This window comes from Nerophis ophidion, linkage group LG21, assembly GCF_033978795.1.
Source record: "Nerophis ophidion isolate RoL-2023_Sa linkage group LG21, RoL_Noph_v1.0, whole genome shotgun sequence".
Taxonomy (NCBI): Eukaryota; Metazoa; Chordata; class Actinopteri; order Syngnathiformes; family Syngnathidae; genus Nerophis; species Nerophis ophidion.
Window position 1 is genome coordinate 14,892,411 of NC_084631.1, and position 24,472 is coordinate 14,916,882.

The 24,472-nt window shown below is 41.6% G+C and overlaps 1 protein-coding gene across 1 annotated transcript in view; it reads right to left on the reverse strand.

Annotated features, from left to right (window-relative positions):
• chrnb2 (cholinergic receptor, nicotinic, beta 2) overlaps positions 1-9,615 on the reverse strand; it is a 97,301-nt gene extending 87,686 nt beyond the window's left edge. Inside the window, exon 1 of the mRNA XM_061881990.1 lies at positions 9,278-9,615. Coding sequence (XP_061737974.1) covers positions 9,278-9,359 — 82 coding nt within the window. The 5' untranslated portion in view covers positions 9,360-9,615. The remainder of the gene's footprint in view (positions 1-9,277) is intronic.
• Positions 9,616-24,472: the final 14,857 nt, after the last annotated feature.

A 24,472-nucleotide genomic window follows, 5' to 3' on the forward strand; every position in this document is an offset into this window, starting at 1 on the left:
CGATGACGTCACCCGTTGAGGGCTCCTCACATCCTCACATTGTTTTTAATGGGAGCCTCCAACAAAAAGAGCTATTCGGACGAATTGAAGACGACAATTTCCCCATTATTTTCAGCGAGGATGAAAGATTTGTGTTTGAGGATATTGATAGCAACGGACTAGAAAAAAAAAAAAATCAAGTAAAGATGTTTTTAGACACATTTAGTAGGATAATTCTGGGAAATCCCTTATCTTTCTATTCTGTTGCTAGTGTTTTAGTGAGTTTAACAGTACCTCATAGTCGGAAGGGTGTATCCACGGGTGTCTTGAGGCAAGTGTCTAATGGAAGGAGACGGCAGCATTATGGATGGCACAAGCTCAGCTGATCTCCGGTAAGAAGCGACTTTTTACCACAATTTTCTCACCGAAAACTGCTGGTTGACATTTGGTCGGATCCATGTTCGCTTGACCGCTCTGATCCATAGGAAGGCTTCACCTCCGGGAATTTTAAACAAGGAATCACCGTGTGTTTGTGTGGCTAAAGGCTAAAGCTTCCCAACTCCATCTTTCTACTGTGACTTCTCCAATATTAATTGAACAAATTGCAAAAGATTCAGCAACACAGATCTCCAAAATACTGTGTAATAATGCGGTTAAAGCAGACGACTTTTAGTTGTGTGTGTGCGCAGCGCTCATATTTCCTAACAATCCGTGACGTCATGCGTACACGTCATCATTCCGCGACATTTTCAACAAGAAACTCCCGGGAAATTTAAAATTGCAATTTAGTAAACTAAAAATGGCGTGTTGGCATGTGTTGCAATGTTAATATTTCATCATTGATATATAAACTATCAAACTGCGTGGTCGGTAGTAGTGGGTTTCAGTAGGCCTATAACGTGTTAACAAAAACATATCTTTCATAATTAATTAAATATGAATTATATATGTGAATGAGGTAGATTCCTTCGACTCGGTCAATTGAAAAGTAGCTCGCCTGCAGAAAAAGTGTGGGCACACCTGCTCTAGAGCCACAAGCGGCTCTTTAGCGCCGCCATAGTGGCTTCATGGAGCTTTTCCAAATATGTATGAAAATAGAAAAAGATTAAGTAAAATATATATTTTTTGTTTCAATATGGTAGGAGGACAAACATCACACAAATATTCCCAGTTGTTAGAAATCCCACTGTTTATATGAAACATGCTTCACTGATGAGAGTATTTGGCAAGTGCCATTTTGTCTTATTAATAACTCGGTCCTTTAACTAACCATAGTTTGTTTTGCATCAGTGGTTCTCGAATGGGGGTACCCGTACCCCTGGGGGTACTTGAAGGGATGCCAAGGGGTACGTAAGATTTTTTTTAAATATTCTAAAAATATAAAAAATTCAGAAATCCTTTATAAATATATTTATTGAATAATACTTCAAGAAAATATTAATTTAATTTCATAAACTGTGAAAAGAAATGCAACAGTGCAATATTCAGTGTTGACAGCTAGATTTTTTGTGGACATGTTCCATAAATATTGATGTTAAAGATTTTTTTTTTTTTTTAAGAAATGTTTAGAATTAAGTTCATGAATCCAGATGGATCTCTATTTCAATCCCCAAAGAGGGCACTTTAAGTTGATGATTACTTCTATGTGTAGAAATCTTTATTAATAATTGAATTACTTGTTTATTTTTTAACAAGTTTTTACTTATTTTTATATATTTTTTTCAAATAGTTCAAAAAAAGACCACTACAAATGAGCAAAATTTTGCACTGTTATAATCTGATTACATACATTTTACTTCTTTATCTCTTTTTTTTTTTCAACCAAAAATGCCTTGCTCTGATTAGGGGGTACTTGTATTAAAAAAAAATGTTCACATGGGGTACATCACTGAAAAAAAGTTGAGAACCACTGGTTTACATGTCCAATTTTTTTCTGAAGCTGCCACAGAAAGACGTGTTTCATGCCACTCCTCCTTTGTCTCATTTAGTTCACCAAATGTTTTATACTGTACGGGAATGCACTAAGGTGAGCTTTGTTGATGGTCTTGACTTGTTGAAGTGCTAAACAGGTATATTTGGTCACTGTATGTACATATTGCATCATTGTGCCTCGTTTGAGCTCAATTAATTAGTTTTACTTATGTCCTCCGTCTACTTAATTTATATTTGCATGTCTCATGACATATCCTCTTTATGTAATATTAGCTGCATTTCTATTAGTTGTTTTTTTGCAGTTATAGACCACAGCAAATGTTACCCAGCTTGCTAAGATTGTAATAAATATTCTAGAAGACAGCCTGCAGTTTCCTTTAACTTGGACACACACATCTATCTCTCTTTGTAATTGTATAACCCATTTATCTATTTGTAATTGTAAGTCACTAATTTCCAAGAGTGATCTCACCCTCCGAGGAGCCTTTGTTTTACAAATGTTTTCCAATGTTGTAAAAATGTGAAGAATACATTTTACATTTCAACATTTCAACAACGATTTGAGTCAGCCTGCGACACAGTCATTTTGATAGTAGGCTAATATAGCTAATATAAACACTTACATCACGATGCTTTAATTTAATAAGGCTTTTAATTTTTTGAGGCTCCAGACAGATTGTTTTTTGTTTTTTTACCAATATGGCTCTTTCATCATAGTGGTTTGCCGTCCCCAGGTCTAGCCTGACCCCAAATTGATTGGTTTATCGATTGCTTGCTCAACGGCTGTGTTTGCTGTGGTGATTCATTACCTGAAGGGTGAAAATCCTGGACACAATTCCATTGAGAGCCAATTAGGGTGTTGCCTTCACTTACTTTTAATGTGATGCCTTTTTGCACTGTAGGGGGATACTACATGCAGGGGCGCCCTATATGTGCACAGGACCATTCAAAAAAAAAATAGGTAAAACAGCAACAACTGCCCAGTGTCACGCTTCGCGGCGCACTTGCTGCGCGGAGTTGCCACTTTGTGGATGCACACACTACCAGTCAGCAGGATTGCAGGTAAGAATAAGATTTAATATAATAAAACAAAAGAACACTGGTGCAAAAAGGGGAAAAACAAAGCGCGTGCCAATGCACGGAAAGCTAATTCTAAAACGTAGCAGGAAACAGAAAACATTAAACGACGTGCCACATGCACGTGAAGCTAAGGCGGAACTTAGCACAAAATAATCGAGGACACAGGATACAAAAACGTGACGTGTTGCGAAAAGCAAGTGTTGAGCCGAGGACGAACTGAGGAATCAGGTGGGCTTAAATACACAAATAATAATCAAAAACAGGTGTGACAGGAGCCCGTGAGGAGGAGCACACTACGTTGCCATGGTGACTAAACAAACGGGGAAGTGCTCAAACACAAGGAATCGGCAGAGTCCAGAACTAAACATGAACAAAGACATATAAGCGGCAAAACAATAAACGATCCGCATAGCGGATCGTGACACTACCCCTCCCCCAAGGGGCAGATCCCAGATGCCCCAAAAATCGCGAAGTACAAACCCCCCCCACAACTAGACAGTCCAAAAGAGAAGGAAGAGCAGAGGGAGGACCTGGTGGAGGGCTGACAAGTCCTGCATCCTTGACTCCACCAAGGACACCACAGGCAGCGGCGGCGGGTGGGACGCCGCCACCACAAAAGTTTAGGTGGGCGGGCCCGCAGAGGCCACATCCGTGGCTGACGAGGACCAGGGCGCGTCCTGCGAGGAGGACGCCCTGGGTAGGGCCACCACCATGGCCGGCGTGGGGGTGGACGCACCTGCCGAGGAGGACGCCCGTGGTACGGCCACACCCGTGGAGATGGAAGCGCCCAGCGAGGTGGACGTCCTGGGCACGGCCACACCCACGACCGACGTGGAGGCAGATGCGCCTGGCGAGGAGGACGACCTGACGCTTGGCGTGGACCTGGACCTCGAGTTGGACCTCGGCGCTGACCAGGACATCGACGTCGACCTGGACCCGGGCGTCGTCTTGGACTTGGACTTGGAGGCCGGCTTGAGCTTGGAGGCCGACTTGGAGGCCGGCTTGGGCTTGGAGGCCGACTTGGAGGCCGGCTTGGGCTTGGAGGCCGGCTTGGAGGCCGTCTTGGACTTTGAGGCCGGCTTGGGCTTTGAGGCCGACTTGGAGGCCGGCTTGGGCTTTGAGGCCGGCTTGGAGGCCGGCTTGGACTTTGAGGCCGGCTTGGACTTTGACTCGGAGGCCGGCTTGGACTTGGACTCGGAGGCCGGCTTGCACCTGGACTTGGACTCGGAGGCCGGCTTGCACCTGGACTTGGACTCGGAGACCGGCTTGCACCTGGACTTGGACTCGGAGGCCGGCTTGCACCTGGACTTGGACTCGGAGGCCGGCTTGCACCTGGACTTGGACTCGGAGGCCGGCTTGCACCTGGACTCGGACTCGGAGGCCGGCTTGCACCTGGACTCAGACTCGGAGGCCGGCTTGCACCTGGACTCGGACTCGGAGGCCGGCTTGCACCTGGACTCGGACTCGGAGGCCGGCTTGCACCTGGACTCGGACTCGGAGGCCGGCTTGCACCTGGACTTGGGAGGTTGGTGTGGTGCCGGCGTGGGAGGATGGCGTGGTGCCGGTACTGGGACTAGCCTTAGCCGTGGACTTGGCGTTGGAGGTTGACTTGGTGCTGGCACTGGGGCTAGCCTTGGACATGGACTTGCCATTGGGCTAGGTGCTAGCATTGGTGCAGGTGGCTCGTCTGTTGGTGCGGGCGGAGCCAGTGGCAAGGCAGGTGGCAACCTCAATGGAAGGAGGTCTGCCTGTGCCACTGACACGCCATCAGCCTTGCCCCCCCCCCTCAGGAAGCAGATTCCAGATGCCAGATGGAGCTGGTGGGGGGGGGCATTTGTGCGAGCTTGGAGGCAGTCGAGGGCATGGGAGGGTGGAAGCTTGGAAGCCTGGGAGCTGGCCTTGTGCGTGTGCGCTGCATGCGTCCCTCAGGCAGATTTACAGCAGGTGCAGGGGAGGAAAAGACACATGGGAAGCACCTGGCAGTCGCTGCTGACGGGAAAGTCCTGCACTCCTTTTGTGCACGTGAAGCTAAGGCGGAACTTAGCACAAAATAATCGAGGACACAGGATACGAAAACGTGACGTGTTGCGAAAAGCAAGTAATGAGTCGAGGACGAACTGAGGAATCAGGTGGGCTTAAATACACAAATAATAATCAAAAACAGGTGTGACAGGAGACCGTGAGGAGGAGCACACTACGTTGCCATGGTGACTAAACAAACGGGGAAGTGCTCAAACACAAGGAATCGGCTGAGTCCAGAACTAAACATGAACAAAGACATATAAGCGGCAAAACAATAAACGATCCGCATAGCGGATCGTGACACTCAGGAAGAGTGTGCTGGGGGTGGGGACAATTTATTTTTTCCTGCTATACGCATGGCGCGGAGGTCAGCAACCTGCAGGTCTCGAGACGCATGTGGCTCTTTAGCACCGCCCTAGTGGCTCCCTGGAGCATTTTTTAAAATGGATTGAAAATTACTAAAAATTACCTAGCTTGCCAATGTCATGTCCTGGTGATCATGTTTAGTTTGGCTATGTCCTGTTTTGTTTTTGGATTTTGTCAGTTCCTGTTTTTTCACTCCCTGCTTTGTTTCCATGACAACCCATTAGTTTTCACCTGTCCTCATGTCACGCACCTGAATCATTTGAACTCATGCACCGGGTGTCAATCACCACATTACTATTTAAGCCTGCTGTTGCCAGGCAGTCAGCCTAGCGACATCACCCTCTATACACCCTTGTTATTCATGCTGATGATCCATGCTGCTCTATTTAATGCTATTTTCTCATTCCAAGTAAGTTTTCTTTACTCATGCCATAGTTTGCATGTTTTGTTTTATGTCCATAGTTCTGCCTTTTGTGCGAGTTTTTGTTTGTACCCTTTGTTTTTGTAGTACTTTTGAGTGTTAAAATTAAAAAATGTCATTACCCTCAAGCCATCGGGAAAACAATCTACACCATAGTCCTAGTCTTGATACTTTTAACGTAATTTTGATAGGCTACTATAGCTAATATAAACACGTGTTGCCTTCATTATGAGACATATACGGCTTTTAAAGTCATTTTGATAGTAGGCTATTATTGTCAATATAGACACTTACATCATCTTTTGCCTTCATTATAACACTTATATAAAACTTTTACAGCCATTTTGATAGCAGGCTATTATAGCTAATATAAACACATCATGTGGTGCCTTCATTATAACACTCATATGAGACTTTTAAAGTAATTTTGATAGTAGACTACTGTAGCTAATATAAACATCCAGACAACTTGAACTATTTGGAAAAAAGATATAAAAATAGGTAAAAACTTTGTTGAAAAATAAACAAGTGATTCAATTATAAATAAAGATTTCTACACTTGGAAGTAATCAACCTAAAGTGCCCTCTTTGGGGATTGTAATAGAGATCCATCTGGATTCCTGAACTTAATTCTAAACATTTCTTTAAAAAAAAAAAAAAATCTTTAACCTCAGTATTTATGGAACATGTCCACAAAAAATCTAGCTGTCAACACTGAATATTGCATTGTTGCATTTCTTTTCACAGTTTATATAATTAAATGTATATTTTGTTGAAGTATTATTCAATAAATATATTTATAAAGGATTTTTGAATCTCACATACCCCTTGGCATACCTTCAGGTACCCCCAGGGGTACGCGTATCCCCATTTGAGAACCACTGTTATAGCTAATATAAACACTTACATCATGTGTTGCTTTCATTATAACATTTATCAAAGACTTTTAAAGTCATTTTGATAGTAGGCTATTTTGGCCAATATAAACACTTACATCATGTATTGCCTTCATTATCACATTTATCAAAGACTTTTAAAGTCATTTTGATACTAGGCTATTATAACTAATATAAACATACATCATGTGTTGCATTCATTATAAGACTTTTAAAGTAATTTTGATAGGAGGCTAATATAGCTAATATAAACACTTACATCATGTATTGCCTTCATTATAACATTTATAAAATAATTTTAAAGTAATTTTGATAGTAGGCTATTATAGCTAATATATACATACATCATGTGTTGCCTTCATTATAAGACTTTTAAAGTCATTTTGATAGTAGGCTATTATAGCTAATATAAACACTTACATCATGTGTTGCCTTCAGTATAACATTTATAAAATACTTTTAAAGGCATTTTGATAGTAGGCTATTATAGCCAATATAAACACTTACATCATGTATTGCCTTCATTATAACATTTATCAAATACTTTTAAAGTCATTTTTATAGTAGGCTATTACAGCTAATAAAAACATACATCATGTGTTGCCTTCATTATAATACTTTTAAAGTCATTTTGATAGTAGGCTAGTATAGCTAATATAAAAACTTACATCGTGTGTTGCCTTCTTTATAACACTTCTAAAATGCTTTTAGAGTCATTTTGATAGTAGGCTATTATAGCCAATATAAACACTTACATCGTGTGTTGCCTTCATTATAACATTTATAAAAGACTTTTAAAGTAATTTTGATAGTAGGCTATTATAGCTAATACAAACATACATCAGGTGTTGCCTTCATTATAAGACTTTTAAAGTCATTTTGATAGTAGTCTAGTATAGCTAATATAAAAACTTACATTGTGTGTTTCCTTCTTTATAAAACTTATAAAATGCCTTTGAAGTCATTTTGATAGTAGGCTATTATAGCCAATGTAAACACTTGCATCATATAAAAGCAGTATATATATCATATATTTCATTTTTTGCGGTTTCAGACAGTTTTATTTTTTTGTATCTTTGGTCCAATATGGCTCTCTCAACGGTTTGGGTCGCCGACCCCCGGCGCGGCATAACGCTCCAAATGTGCGCGGAAAGCGGCAAGGAATGATGAATGCTGTCGCGTGACGCCCCGTTCATCCTGGATGGCAGGAAGTTGTTGAGCTCAACCTGCCTCTCATTAACCTGCCCACTCATTCCTAGACCTTAGTGTTAATGAGGGACGGGGAATATGGAAGAATGAGTGGGCAGGCGACAACAGTATCTATTTATTATTCATTTCAGGGTTAAATAACTCCACATGTATGCAGATGCTGCAGAACAATAATTTGGCTATGCAGGTTTTGATTTAAAGGCCTACTGAAATGAGATTTTCTTATTCAAACGGGGATAGCAGGTCCATTCTATGTGTCATACTTGATCATTTCGCGATATTGCCATATTTTTGCTGAAAGGATTTAGTAGAGAACATCTACGATAAAGTTCGCAACTTTCGCTGCTAAGAGAAAAGCCCTGCCTCTACCGGAAGTCGCAGACGATGACGTCACATGTTTGATGGCTCCTCACATATTCACATTGTTTTTAATAGGAGTCTCCAACAAAAAGTGCTATTCGGACCGAAAAAACGACAATTTCCCCATTAATTTGAGCGAGGATGAAAGATTTGTGTTTGAGGATATTGATAGCGACGGATTATAAAAAAAAAACACGATTGCATTGGGACGGATTCCGATGTTTTTAGACACATTTACTAGGTTAATTCTGGGAAATCCCTTATCTTTCTATTGTGTTGCTAGTGTTTTAGTGAGTTTAATATTACCTGATAGTCATAAGGGTATCTCCACGAGTGTCTTGACGCACAGTGTCTCAGGGGAGTCGACGGCAGCTATGGACGGCACAAGCTCAGCTTTTCTCCGGTAAGAACTGACTTTTTAACCACAATTTTCTCACCCAAACCTGCTGGTTGACATTTGGTAGGGATCCATGTTCTCTTGACCGCGCTCTGATCCATAGGAAAGTTTCACCTCCAGGAATTTTAAACAAGGAATCACCGTGTGTTTGTGGGACCAAAGGCTAAAGCTTCCCAACTCCATCTTTTTACTTTGACTTCTCCAATGTTAATTGAACAAATTGCAAAAGATTCAGCAACACGGATGTCAAAAATACTGTGTAACAATGCCGTTAAAGCAGACGACTTTTAGCTGTGTGTGTGTGCAGCGCTCATACTTCCTAAAAACCCGTCACGTCCTGCGTATACGTCATCATTACACGACGTCTCAAAGACGAAACTCCCGGGAAATGTAATATTGTAATTTAGTAAACTAAAAAGGCCGTATTGGCATGTGTTGCAATGTTAATATTTCATCATTGATATATAAACTATCAGACTGCGTGATGGGTAGTAGTGGCTTTCAGTAGGCCTTTAAGCATGTTGTGTTTTGTGAGATGGTGAGTCCTCTCCAAGCCAACAAACATGGATGATAGGAAGGATGGATTTGGGGGAGAACTAAAAGAGAGCAGCTCACCTCTTGCAATGGCGAGCAGCGCCAGCAGCAGCGGCCATCCCTCCTCCATCATCATCACCATCATCCTCCTCATCCTCAGCATCCCGGGCAGGAAAGGTGCGCGGCACACGACCGCGGAGATTCCTCCTTCCTCGTCTTCGTCCTCACCAGCCGAACCTTCCTTCAGCGTCTACCTGGCAGCGTGACGTCATGGCGCGTCCACGCCGACGGACGGACGGACGGACGATCGCGCAGGGGGTGGGGGGTGGGGGAGAGGATTAACGACTCGCGAAGGGGTCCAGGTGAGCATCCGAGCCGGGCCGAGCTCCAGCGAAGAGTGGAGAAGGGAGGATGGCAGGAAAGGAAGGGAGGATGGGAGGGATGGTCTGCGGGGGAGTGGCGGAAAGGGAGGATGTGTGTGTGTGTGTGTGTTTGTGTGCGCGCCCCCCCCCCCCCCCCACACACCCCCTCCCCCCTCCACAGCAAACCGTGTCTTCCCCCACGCAGTCACATGTTAAATTTTTGCAGGATTCACACACGTGTTGTTGTTATTATGGCGTTGTAACGTTCTTGGTCACAACATTAGGTACACCGGGAAAATAACAACGCCCTACAACAAGGGTAGGGAAGTTATGGCTTTAGAGCAGGGGCGCTCACACTTTTTCTGCAGGTGAGCTACTTTTCAATTGACCAAGTCGAGGAGATCTACCTTATCTACCTTCCTATTTATAATTTATATTTATTTATTTATGAAAGAGACATTTTTGTTAACAAGTTATAGTAACACAGATACGATTGTATATACGGCGGATATTGCAAATATCCAAAATAGTTTCTCTCGTTTTGATGAAATAACATTAGAAGGATTGTTACAACGTGTAAATGGAATAAAACAAACATGTTTACTTGACCCACTTCTTGGGAAACTTATCAAGGAGCTTTTTGTATTATTAGGTCCATCAGTGCTAAATATTATAAACTTATCACTTTCCTCGGGCACTGTTCCCGTTGCATTCAAAAAAGCGGTTATTCATCCTCTCCTTAAAAGACCTAACCTCGATCCAGACCTCATGGTAAACTACCGACCGGTGTCTCACCTTCCCTTTATTTCGAAAATCCTCGAAAAAATTGTTGCAGAGCAGCTAAATGAGCACTTAGCGTTTAACAATCTATGTGAAACCTTTCAATCCGGTTTCAGGGCAAATCACTCGACTGAGACAGCCCTCGCAAAACTGACTAATGATCTATTGCTAACGATGGACTCTGATGCGTCATCTATGTTGCTGCTCCTCGATCTTAGCGCTGCTTTCGATACCGTCGATCATAATATTTTATTAGAGCGTATCAAAATACGAATTGGTATTTCAGACTCAGCCCTGTCATGGTTTAACTCTTATCTTACTGATAGGATGCAGTGCGTCTCCTATAACAGTGTGACCTCGGACTATGTTAAGGTAACGTGTGGAGTTCCCCAGGGTTCGGTCCTTGGCCCTGCACTCTTCAGCATCTACATGCTGCCGCTAGGTGACGTCATACGCAAATACGGTATTAGCTTTCACTGTTATGCTGATGACACCCAACTTTACATGCCCCTAAAGCTGACCAACACGCCGGACTGTAGTCAGTTGGAAGCGTGTCTTAATGAAATTAAACAATGGATGTCCGCTAACTTTTTGCAACTTAATGCCAAAAAAACGGAAATGCTGATTATCGGTCCTGCTAGACACCGACCTCTATTTAATAATACAACTTTAACATTTGACAACCAAATAATAAAACAAGGTGACTCTGTAAAAAATCTGGGTATTATCTTCGACCCAACTCTCTCCTTTGAGTCACACATTAAAAGCGTTACTAAAACGGCCTTCTTTCATCTCCGTAATATCGCTAAAATTCGCTCCATTTTGTCCACTAAAGACGCCGAGATCATTATCCATGCGTTTGTTACGTCTCGTCTCGATTACTGTAACGTATTATTTTCGGGTCTCCCAATGTCTAGCATTAAAAGATTACAGTTGGTACAAAATGCGGCTGCTAGACTTTTGACAAGAACAAGAAAGTTTGATCATATTACGCCTGTACTGGCTCACCTGCACTGGCTTCCTGTACACTTAAGATGTGACTTTAAGGTTTTACTACTTACGTATAAAATACTACACGGTCTAGCTCCAGCCTATCTTGCCGATTGTATTGTACCGTATGTCCCGGCAAGAAATCTGCGTTCAAAAGACTCCGGCTTATTAGTGATTCCTAGAGCTCAAAAAAAGTCTGCGGGCTATAGAGCGTTTTCCGTTCGGGCTCCAGTACTCTGGAATGCCCTCCCGGTAACAGTTCGAGATGCTACCTCAGTAGAAGCATTTAAGTCTCATCTTAAAACTCATCTGTATACTCTAGCCTTTAAATAGACCTCCTTTTTAGACCAGTTGATCTGCCGCTTCTTTTCTTTCTCCTATGTCCCCCCCTCCCTTGTGGAGGGGGTCCGGTCCGATGACCATGGATGAAGTACTGACTGTCCAGAGTCGAGACCCAGGATGGACCGCTCGTCGGGACCCAGGATGGACCGCTCGCCTGTATCGGTTGGGGACATCTCTACGCTGCTGATCCGCTTGAGATGGTTTCCTGTGGACGGGACTCTCACTGCTGTCTTGGAGCCACTATGGATTGAACTTTCACAGTATCATGTTAGACCCGCTCGACATCCATTGCTTTCGGTCCCCTAGAGGGGGGGGGTTGCCCACATCTGAGGTCCTCTCCAAGGTTTCTCATAGTCAGCATTGTCGCTGGCGTCCCACTGAATGTGAATTCTCCCTGCCCACTGGGTGTGAGTTTTCCTTGCCCTTTTGTGGGTTCTTCCGAGGATGTTGTAGTCGTAATGATTTGTGCAGTCCTTTGAGACATTTGTGATTTGGGGCTATATAAATAAACATTGATTGATTGAAGTTAATGGTGTTTAATGATAATACAAGCATGTTTAATACACATAGATTCCTTTCTTTCATGAAGACAAGAATATAAGTTGGTGTATTTGATTCTGATGATTTGCATTGATTGGAATTAGACAGTGGTGCTGATAACGTCCGCATTTTCAAATGGAGGGGAAAAAAAGTCCTCCTTTCTGTCCAATACCACATGAAAGTGGTTGGATTTGGCATCTCATTTGTCCAACTTGCATACTTTTTGTCCAACTTTTTAAACACTTTGTTATGAGAGTAGCATATGTGTGTGGCCCTTTAATGTCTGGCAGCAGGTGAGTGACGTCAGTGAGTGTGCGGGTGGGCAAGCAAGTGAGAAAGCGGTCGCTGAGGGCGGGGGAGAAATACATTGGCATCAAACTCCGTAGCTTGCTAGCTTGTGCACGCTAGCTTTCTGAGACTCTTATTTTGTTAGCACAGGCAGGATGAAACAGGTCTTTTATGGTGAAGACAGGAACTGTGCAGTCGGTCTTTCGAGTTTTGACAGTAGGTACGGAGTCTCTAGAAATACAATGTGTTTCTCTGCGTCCGCCCTGTTAGTGATTTTTTTCTTAAATATGAGCTCGCAGCAGCCAGCGTCATCTCACAAGATCCTCGGGTGCCGAGAATGTCAAACAACTGACGAAAGTGAAGTCTTGGTATGATTGATGATTGCTCATTTTTATGTATATTTTTTAATGCCTGGCTTGAGATCGACTGACACACCCTCCGAGATCGACCAGTCGATCGCGATCGACGTAATGCCCACCCCTGCTCAAGAGCATGTGTATCAAACTCTGGCCCGCGGGCCATATTTGGCCCTTGAGGCAATATCAAATTAACATTACAGCTGGCCCGCCGTTATTACACAGCAACGATGCCGCTGTAACACTACAATTTCTCACACTTGCCAATCCTCCTGAGGTTCAGTGCCCCTCCCGAAAATCTCCCGGGGCAAGCTTTCTGCCGATTTCCACCCGGACAACAATATTGAGGGCGTGCCTTAAAGGCACTGCTTTTACCATTCTCTATAACCTGTCGCCACGTCCGTATTTCCTCCATACAAACAGCGGGCAGGCCCACTCGCATAATATATGCGGCCATTACACACACATAAGTGAATGCAAGGCATACTTGGTCAACAGCCATACAGGTCACACTGAGGGTGGCCGTATAAACAACTTTACCACTGTTACAAATATGCGCCACACTGTGAACTCACACCAAACAAGAATGACAAACACATTTCGGGAGAACATCTGCATTGTAACATAACATAAACATGACAAAACAAATACCCAGAACCCCTTGCAACACTCACTTTTTCGGGACGCTACAATATATTTTGATATTTACCTCAGAATGTTGCAAATAGAAAAGAGGCATTAAATTTGTATTTAAATGTTATTTGTTATGCCATTGATTATTTTGTATTTATTATTATTATTATTATTATTATTATTATTATTTGAAACTCAATTTTGCATGTCACTATAAAGTTACTGTATATAAGCCTTGCTTGTTCAATGTTCAATGCAAAACTTGTTTGGGTCCCTATTAAAAGGTTAATTTATTCAACCTTGGCCCGCGGCTTTGTTCAGTTTTAAATGTTGGCCCACTCTGTGTTTGAGTTTGACACCCCTGCTCTAGAGCCAGATGTGGCTCTTTTGATGACTGCACCTGGCTCTCAGATAAATCTTAGCTGACATTGCTTAACACGATAAGTAATGAATAATACCGCTGGTGATCAAAGTGTCAAAAATAACGTTCAAAATATAAAACATTCTCATGCAATTTAATCCATCCATCCAGTTTCTACCACACCTGTTCAAGAAGTCGCATTAATGGTAAGAAGTATATTATTTATTGTTCGTTAGCTTCAGAATAATAATGTTATTTAAAAGGATAAGAGACTTATTAGACTCTAAAAATGTTGGTCTTACTTAAAAATGCACGCATTTAGTTGTATTCAGTCTTAAAAATATATTTTATGGCTCTCACGGAAATACTTTTTAAAATATTTGGCTTGTACGGCTCTCTCAGCCAAAAAGGTTCCCGACACCTGCCATACAAGGTGCATTCCTTTATTTTCATCATAGCCAAAAATATACATTTACAGTAGTACTGCTGGCAGAAGGCTATATGATGACGTATACCAGTGGTTCTCAAACTTTTTTCAGTGATGTAACTAACCCCTGTGAACATTTTTTTTTAATTCAAGTACCCCCTAATCAGAGCAAAGTATTTTTGGTTGAAAACAAGAGATAAAGAAGTAAAATACAGCACTATGTCATCAGTTTCTGATTTATTAAATTGTATAACAGTGCAAAGTATTGCTCATTTGTAGTGGTATTCTTGAACTATTTGGAAAAAAAGATATAAAAATTACTAAAAACTTGGCGTTTTGTTTACAACATTATGCAAAAAAAACTTGTCTTACCTTGTGGTACCTGCTGATCTGTATTTGGAATCTGCATAAGTCCTGAAAATGTGCCTTTGTAGTCTGTGTCGACGTCCTAGTCGATAAGCTTCTTCTCTTTCTCTATCTTCTTGTTATGGGACATTCATCCTCTGCTTTTGCCATTTCTAATATACAGTAAAGTAGTGCAAGGTTACTACTTATATCCGTCAATAAACTCGCCATGAAAGCGCTAAAACATACCGGTGTAGTGAGTATACATTATTCACCCAAGGGACTTCAGTCATTAGAGAGTTCCGGTCGTACGGTTTTTAATGGGTTTTTCAAGGCATTTCAGGCCTTGTTATTGTTGATGCTTCTCCGTTGTTGATTTAAGTAAAGTCTGAATGTCATTAAAACAGTTAGCTCAATCTTTTGACACTTTTTCCACTCCCGTCCTTGCACGCTACTCCGCTACAACAAAGATGACGGCAAGAAGAGAGGCTGTCGAAGGTGAGCTACGTAAATAAGACCGCCCACAAAACGGCACATCCTGAAAAGACGCTCAGAAAGTGGCTTGAAGGTGATCCGTGAAACATAATCTATGCAACATTTTCACCAAAGAACCACCATGACATGTTATGTAGACCAGTGATTCTCAACCTTTTTTCAGTGATGTACCCCCTGTGAACATTTTTAAATTCAAGTACCCCCTAATCAGAGCAAAGCATTTTTGGTTGAAAACTAGAGATAAAGAAGTAAAATACAGCACTATGTCATCAGTTTCTGATTTATTAAATTGTATAACAGTCCAAAAAATTGCTCATTTGTAGTGGTCTTTCTTGAACTATTTGGAAAAAAAGATATAAAAATAACTAAAAACTTGTTGAAAAATAAACAACTGATTAAATTATTAATAACGATTTCTACACATAGAAGTAATCATCAACTTAAAGTGCCCTCTTTGGGGATTGTCATAGAGATCCATCTGGATTCATCAACTTCATTCTAAATATTTCTTCACAAAAAAGAAATCTTTAACAATATTTATGGAACATGTCCACAAAAAATCTAGCTGTCAACACTGAATATTGCATTGTTGCATTTCTTTTCACAGTTTATGAATTTACATTCATATTTTGTTGAAGTATCGTTCAGTAAATATATTTATAAAATATTTTTGAATTGTTGCTATTTTTAGAATATTTTCAAAAAAATCTCACATACCCCTTGGGATACCTTCAAGTACCCCCAGGGGTACACGTACCCCCATTTGAGAACCACTGACGGATACAACCAGGGGTCACATTTTTATTTTTATTTTTTTATTTTTTATTTTATTTGTAACTGGCTACGGATTACAGTCGTCCCTCATGTATTACTGTTAATTGGTCCACATGAATTGATTTTTACAAAGCAATAATGATTCATTGTAACTTACATTTTTTCATAGAGCATAAAAAGCTGTTTACGACCTTCTGAGTTTGTTTTTAAACATTATGAGATCCATGTAGACATGAAATATTACCTTTCAGTCACACTCTTTTAATCCATTATAGTAATAGGGACGGTGTGGCACAGTGGAAGAGTGGCCGTGCGCAACCCGAGGGTCCCTGGTTCAATCCCCACCTAGTACCAAACTCGTCACATCCATTGTGTCCTGAGCAAGACACTTCACCCTTGCTCCTGATGGGTGCTGGTTAGCTGCCTTGCATGGCAGCGCCCTCTATCAGTGTGTGAATGTGTGTGTGAATGGGTGAATGTAAAATTAGTGTCAAAGCGCTTTAAGTAGCTTGAAGGTTAAAAAGCGCTATACAAGTACAACCCATTTATCATTTATAATGCTGCCTAATGGTAAGCCAATCAGTGGCCTTGATACTGAGAAACACTGCCAATAGTGGAGTGGCCAATGCTACTAAGTAGAGCTGGGCGATATGGCCTTTTTTAATATCTCGGTATGTTTAGGCCATGCCACGATACACAATATATATCTCCATATTTTGCCTTACCCTTGAATGAACACTTGATACATAAAATCACAGCAGTATGATGATTCTATGTGTCTACGTTAAAACATTCTTGTTCATACTTTATTAATATATGTTCATTTTAAACTTTCATTCAGAGAGGGAAATCACAACTAAGTCAATTGACAAAAACTGTATTTATTAAACAGTTATTAAGCAGTGTCACAAACATTCATGTCATTTCCAAACAGAAAGTACAAGACTGTCAGAAACATTTTAAAAACAAGCTATAAGTACACTTTTGTGCATGATGTCACTAAGATGACGTCAGAACAACACTAAATGAAAGTGCACTTTTTGTACAGAATGCCACTACAATATTTTAAAACAAATAAAGTGATTTTTTTGTGCATGATATTTCAATAACTGTCAAATAAAATAAAATAGGAAACCACATCGCTATGTGGTAGGTTACTGCGGACGTTATCTCCTTATGTTGTTTACTTTTTTTTCATACAGCGTTGATGTGAAATGGTTGCCTCAGCATTTTGTTGGTGTGGCACCGAATGGAGATGTTGACATGCGGCGTAATCACTCTTCATTCTCTAGCACATGGGTGTCAAACTCTGGCCCGCGGGCCAAACCTGGCCCGTTGTGTAATTTAATTTGGCCCTTGAAGCAATATCAATGTATCATTAGAGCTGGCCCGCTGGTGTTATACAGCGTCGGTGCCGCTGTATAACACCGCATTCACCGCTAATACTCATACTTGCCAACCCTCCTAATTTTCCCGGTAGACTCCCAAAGTTCAGTGCCCCTCCCGAAAATCTCCCGGGGCAACCATTCTCCCGAATTTCTACCGATTTCCACCTGGACAACTATATTGGGGGCGTGCATTTAAGGCACTGCCTTTAGTGTTCTCTACAACCTGTCGTCACGTCCGCTTTTCCTCCTTACTAACAGCGTGTCACATAATATTTGTGGCTTTTACACACACACACACACACACACACACACACACACACACACACACACACACACACAGACACACACACACACAGACACACACACGCACAAGTGAATGCGAGGCTTAATTGGTCAACAGCCATACAGGTCACACTGAGGGTGGCCGTATAAAGAATTTTAGCACTGTTACAAATATGCGCCACACTGTGAACCCACACCAAACAAGAATGACAAACACATTTCGGGTGAACATCCGCACCGTAACACAACAACAGAATAAATACCCAGAACCCTTGCAGCACTAACTCTTCCGGGAAACTTCCAGCAAACTGACCAATAATTAACGTTTTATTCATGCATTTTCTCTTGCTACTTCAAGGCTTGAATGTTTGGTTCATTTATTATTGTTATTTTATTTTCAAATGTATTATTAGCCTGTGGAAAAAATTTGATATTTACCTCAGAAGATTGCAAATAGAAAAAAGGGCATGACATTTTTATTAAATTTTTTTTTGATATGCCATTTATATTTTTTAAATTATTATTATTTGAAACTGGATTTTGCATGTCACTAAAGTTATATAAGCCTTGCTTGTTCAATATTTATTGCAAAACTTGTTTGGTTCCCTATTAAAAGGTTAATTTGTTCAACCTTGGCCCGCGGCTTTGTTCAGTTTTAAATTTTGGCCCACTCTGTATTTAAGTTTGACACCCCTGCTCTAGCAGGTGACTTTTCAAATGACGCTACATATTAGCAGTAACGCTACTTTTTGTAGCAACACTTTTGCCCCATACTTGACAAAATACGGTTGTCTATTGACCCGATGTTTGCCCGGGCAATTATATCACGGGCGTACCGTGACAGCGCTTAGTCGCCCTCTGCGTTGGCTCATTCACTGAACCATCAGCGAGCCGACCAAAACATGTGATGTGTATGGCTTTGACAGACGCCTGATGGTGACTGCAAGACATACTTGGTCAAAAGCCACACAGCCGTACAAACAGGTTTAAAACTGTTACAAATATGCGCTACACTGTGAACCCACATCAAACAAGAATGATAAACACATTTCAGGAGAACAGAGAACATCCTCACTGTAATACAACATAAACATCCATCCATCCATCCATTCTTTTTCTACCGCTTATTCCCTTTTTTGGGGTCGCGGGGGGCTTTGGTGCCCATCCCAGCTACAAGTCGCCACCTCATCGCAGGGCCAACACTGATAGACAGACAACATTTACACTCACATTCACACACACGTGCCAATTCAGTGTTGCCAATCAACCTATCCCCAGGTGCATGTCTTTGGAGGTGGGAGGAAGCCGGAGTACCCGGAGGGAACCCACGCATTCACAGGGAGAACATACAAACTCCACACAGTGAAGTGTGAAGTGAATTATATTTATATAGCGCTTTTCTCAAGTGACTCAAAGCGCTTTACATAGTGACACCCAATATCTAAGTTACATTTAAACCAGTGTGGGTGGCACTGGGAGCAGGTGGGTAAAGTGTCTTGCCCAAGGACACAACGGCAGTAACTAGGATGGCACAAGCGGGAATCGAACCTGCAACCCTCAAGTTGCTGGCACGGCCACTCTACCAACCGAGCTATGCCACCTCTCTTCCACCACAACATAACAAATACCCAGAATCCCATGCAGCGCTGACTCTTTCGGGCTGCACCCCCGATGCCACAGACGGAAGAGTGCCACAGAAAGGTCACTGCACACATTGTCAAAAGACTGCATCCCTTTTCAGAGGTGGAATCTCCAACATTTCTCCCGTCCAAAGGCAAAACCCAATAACTCAATTTCGGTCAAAACTGAGCTGATAATAATTTTGGAGTTCCTAGGTGATATGCTTTACATTAGTGTATGCGATATTGTAATTTGTTCCGTAAGTAAGCTGTTACGCGCATGGCAGGACCTAGCAACTACCATATGACCGCGTAGATACAACAGAAAAACCTAGTATCTCAAGGGACCAATCGAAGCTTCTTTGTCAGTCCCCTTATTGTCTTTAATGAGACATTTGCACGAATGGGGGCCGATGGTCAACCTGATTATGTGATATTATGGCACGAGGGGATATTTGGAAGATTGGCCCAGGACGTTGCAAGCACCTTCATTAAATGTATTGTTCTTGATTCTTCCCCTTGCATACTCTTTTGGGCAGATAACTGAGGAGGTCAAAATAAAAACTGGACGCTGTACACGGCTCTTGCCCAATGTGCAAACGCAGAATGGGGCCCACCCGAGATTGTAATAAAATATCTGGAGAAAGGGCACACGTTCATGAGAGCAGATTCAATCCATGGCTCAATCGGCAAGAAAATGAAAGCTCAAGAAAACATCTAAACGTTTGATGACTTTGTAGATCTTTGTAAGACAGCATCAAGATGGATTGGTTTTCCTTTGTTTTCTCAAAATCAGTTAGAAGTGAGTTACTAGGTTTTACCTTTGGGCGGGAGATTTAGGATAGTTAAGCAATAACGTTAGAGCTAAGCTAATTGATACTGGGCTAAACAGTAACAGCAACATTACATGTTTGTTTATGTTTGCAGGGATATGGTGAAAACTCTCAACCCAAAATACATACCACCTTCCAGGGACTACCTGAAAAACACATTGATCCTGGCATGGTACATGAAGAATCGGAATCGAGAATCGTCAGGAATCGGAATCGAAACAAAGAATCGGAATCGGAATCAGAATCGTTCGAATTCAAACAATCCCTAACCCTAGTCACAATGCAGTCCGAAATGTAGAGTTCTCCTGGCAACCTCGATACCCAGACTCATCCATCAGATTGCCAGATGGAAAAGCGTGATTCACCAGTCCAGAGAACGCGTCTCCACTGCTCTAGAGTCCAGTGGTGACGTGCTTTACAACACTGCATCCGACGCTTTGCATTGGACTTGGTGACGTATGGCTTCGATGCAGCTGTTCCGCCATGGAAACCCATGCCATGAAGCTCTCTGCGCACTGTACGTGGGCTAATTGGAAGGTTGCATGAAGTTTAGAGCTCTGTAGCAACTGACTGGGCAGAAAGTCGGCGACCTCTTTGCACTATGCGCTTCAGCATCCGCTGACCCCTCTTTATCAGTTTATGTGGCCTACCACTTTGTGGGTGAGTTGCTGTTGTTCCCAAACTCTTTCCTTTTCTTATAATAAAGCCAACACTGGACTTTGGAATAGTTAGGACCAGGGAAATTTCATAACTGGATTTGTTGCACAGGTGGCATCCTATGATAATTCCATGCTGGAAATCACTGAGAGCGGCCCATTCTTTCACAAATGTTTGTAGAAACAGATTCCATGCCTAAGTGCTTGATTTTATAAACCTGTGGCCGGGCCTAGTGATCAGGACACCTGATTCTGATCATTTGGATGGGTGGGTGGCCAAATACTTTTGGCAATAGTGTATTTAGTCCATTTAGAAATGTTTGTGCTTGAAAATGCTTAATTTTGGACCAAAAAGGGGAACTTTTTTTTTATTTTACTTATCATTCATAATCCTTAAGTGAGACATGACGTATTTATTATTTTGATTTACGCACACTAACTCGTTAATAAATGTTAGCAAAAGTCAGCTTACCATGATTAAGGTGGACCCAAACAAGTTGAAAAACTTATTTGCGTGTTACCATTTAGTGGTCAATTGTATGGAATATGTACTGTACTGTGCAATCTACTAAAAAGGTTAAATAAATCAAGTCAATCAATAAATGTTTCAATCAGCTAACAATGGAGTTAATGGGCGTTTTATTTGGCCCATAAAGTGCTCTAAAAAAACATTTGAAAACCTCCATTTTATATAAGCACTGTAAGTGTATATGTAATGTAGTAACACACACATTCATAATAACATGTAATATTTACGTATTTTGCTCATTTTAAGCATATGCATTTCACACACACAAACACACACACACACACTTTTGCCTGGAACAACTACTATGGTCACCTGTGGCAACTAGGTCACAAATTTCAAGAGAGCCATCAAAGACTACTTTGGGACACATGATGATCAGAGCCGTTTATTTTTCAGCCTAAATATACAGTGGGGCAAAAAAGTATTTAGTCAGCCACCGATTGTGCAAGTTCTCCCACTTAAAATGATGACAGAGGTCTGTAATTTTCATCATTGGTACACTTCAACTGTGAGAGACAGAATGTGAAAAAAATCCAAGAATTCACATTGTATGAACTTTAAAGAATTTATTTGTAAATTATGGTGGAAAATAAGTATTTGGTCAACCATTCAAAGCTCTCAGTGATGGAAGGAGGTTTTGGCTTAAAATCTCACGATACATGGCCCCATTCATTCTTTCCTTAACACTGATCAATCGTCCTGTCCCCTTAGCAGAAAAACAGCCCCAAAGCATGATGTTTCCACCCCCATGCTTCACACTAGGTATGGTGTTCTTGGGATGCAACTCAGTATTCTTCTTCCTCCAAACACGACAAGTTGAGTTTATACCAAAAAGTTCTATTTTGGTTTCATCTCACCACATGACATTCTCCCAATCCTCTGCTGTGTCATCCATGTATCCATTTTGGTATAAACTGAACTCGTCGTGTTTGGAGCGTTCCGGAAGAGTTAGTGCTGCAAGGGGTCTGGGTATTTGTTCTGTTGTGTTTATGTTGTGTTACGGTGCGGATGTTCTCCCAAACTGTGTGTGTCATTCTTGTTTGGTGTGGGTTCACAGTGTGGCGCATATTTGTAACAGTGTTAAAGTTCTTTATACGGCCACCCTCAGTGTGACCTGTGTGGCTGTTGATCAAGTATGCTAGCAGTCATTTGTGTGTGTTTGTTTTAAGCTGCATATATTAAATGGCTGAGCCGGTATGCTGTTTGATAGGAGGAAAAGCGGACATGACCACAGATTTTAGAGAACGCCAAAGGCAGTGCCTTAAAGGCACGTCCCCGAAAGTGTTGTTCGGGTGAAAATCGGGAGAAATTCGGGAGAATAGTTGCCCCGGGAGATTTTCGGGAGGGGCACTGAAATTTGGGAGTCTCCGAGAAAAATCCGGAGGTTTGGCAAGTATGGTATTGTGGCCAAACATCTCAATTTTGTGAAACTTGCTAAGGGACATGTAAGCAAATATTAACATTGCTGTATGTATACTTTTGACCCAGCAGATTTGCTCACATTTTCAGTCGACCCCTAATAAATTCATAAACAAAGCAAACTTCATGAATGCTTTTTCGTGACCAACAAGTATGTGCTCCAATCACTCTATCACAAAAAAATAAATGTTGTAGAAATGATTGGAGACTCAAGAAAGCCATTACATTATGTTCTTTACAAGTGTATGGAAACTTTTGACCACGACTGTAGCTGCATTGTTAGCCACCTCGTACTTGCCGTATTTTACGACTTCGAATGCATTTTTTTTAAAACATACGTGTTCTTGTTTTACATAGGGATTGTGAACTATAGGCAAAATTCCAAAATATGACACAATGACCCCCTTGATAGACAAGTGTTTTGCATTCATATGTTTTTATTTTTTTTAGCTCTTGTCTAATATGGTAAGAAAATAACGATTCGCTATTTACAGTATTGAAGTACAAGATGGTATAGAAGCTGTGAGGTGTGTGTCAAAATTTGAGATGTCTGATAGATCGGGCTGCCGATATTATCTGCCGATAAATGCCTTCAAATGTAATATTGGAAATGTAATGTATCTGTGTCAAAAAGTAAAATGTATGACTTTTTAAAACGCCGCTGTGTACACGGACATAGGGAGGAATACAGAGCGCCAACAAACCTTAAACACACTGCCTTTGCATGCCGGCCCAATCACATAATATCTACGGCTTTTCACACACACAAGTGAATGCAAGGCATACTTGGTCAACAGCCATACAGGTCACACTGAGGTTGGCCGTATAAACAACTTTAACACTGTTACAAATATGCGCCACACTGTGAGCCCACACCAAACAAGAATGACAAACACATTTCGGGAGAACATCTGCACCGTCACACAACAGAACAAATACCCAGAACCCCTTGCAGCACTAAATCTTCCGGGACGCTACAATATACACCCCCCGCTATCCCTTTACCCAAAATCTACCCCCCTAACCCCGACCCCCTCAACCTCCTCATGCTCTCTCAGAGAGCATGTCCCAAATTCCAAGCTGCTGTTTTGAGGCATGTTCAAAAAAAATAAAGCACTTTGTGACTTCAATAATAAATATGGCAGTGCCATGTTGGCATTTTTTTTCCATAACTTCAGTTGATTTAGTTTGGAAAACCTTGTTACATTGTTTAATGGATCCAGCGGGGCATCACAACAATATTAGGCATAATAATGTCTTTATTCCACAACTGTATACATTACATCGGTTGATATCGGAATCGGTAATTCAGAGTTGGACGATATCAGAATATCGGATATCGGCACAAAAGCCATTATCGGACATCTCTAGTCAAAATATTAAAATCTGGTGGAAACTGTGACCACAATAACAAACATATAGTTCGATTAATGTGACAGTATCTTTGTACAGTAAGGGCCGAATTGCTGACACAGCTTATGTACGGTATTGGCTCTCATTAGATGCATGTTCCTAATGTTGTGGCATCATTACGGTCCCTGCTATTAAAAATGCAAACAATATCAGCTCTATCAAGGATGTTGTCATCGTGATACTTTCCTTTTCTCGTATTTAATATACATTCCTATTCAAGCTGCATACAGTATGGGACAGCGCATAGGGCAACATGGACATTGAGCTTTTCCACCTGATTCTGATCTCGCTTTTTGTGGAATTGTCATGTTCAATGTTGTTGTCCGTTAGCGCAAAGAAGCTGGGCTCAGCAATCATTTCCCGCCCTTGGCGTTTTGCGCTTGCCGGAGGTAATCACGTCCGCGAAGGCGGTACTGTACTGTATATCGGCGTACATGCTCGGAA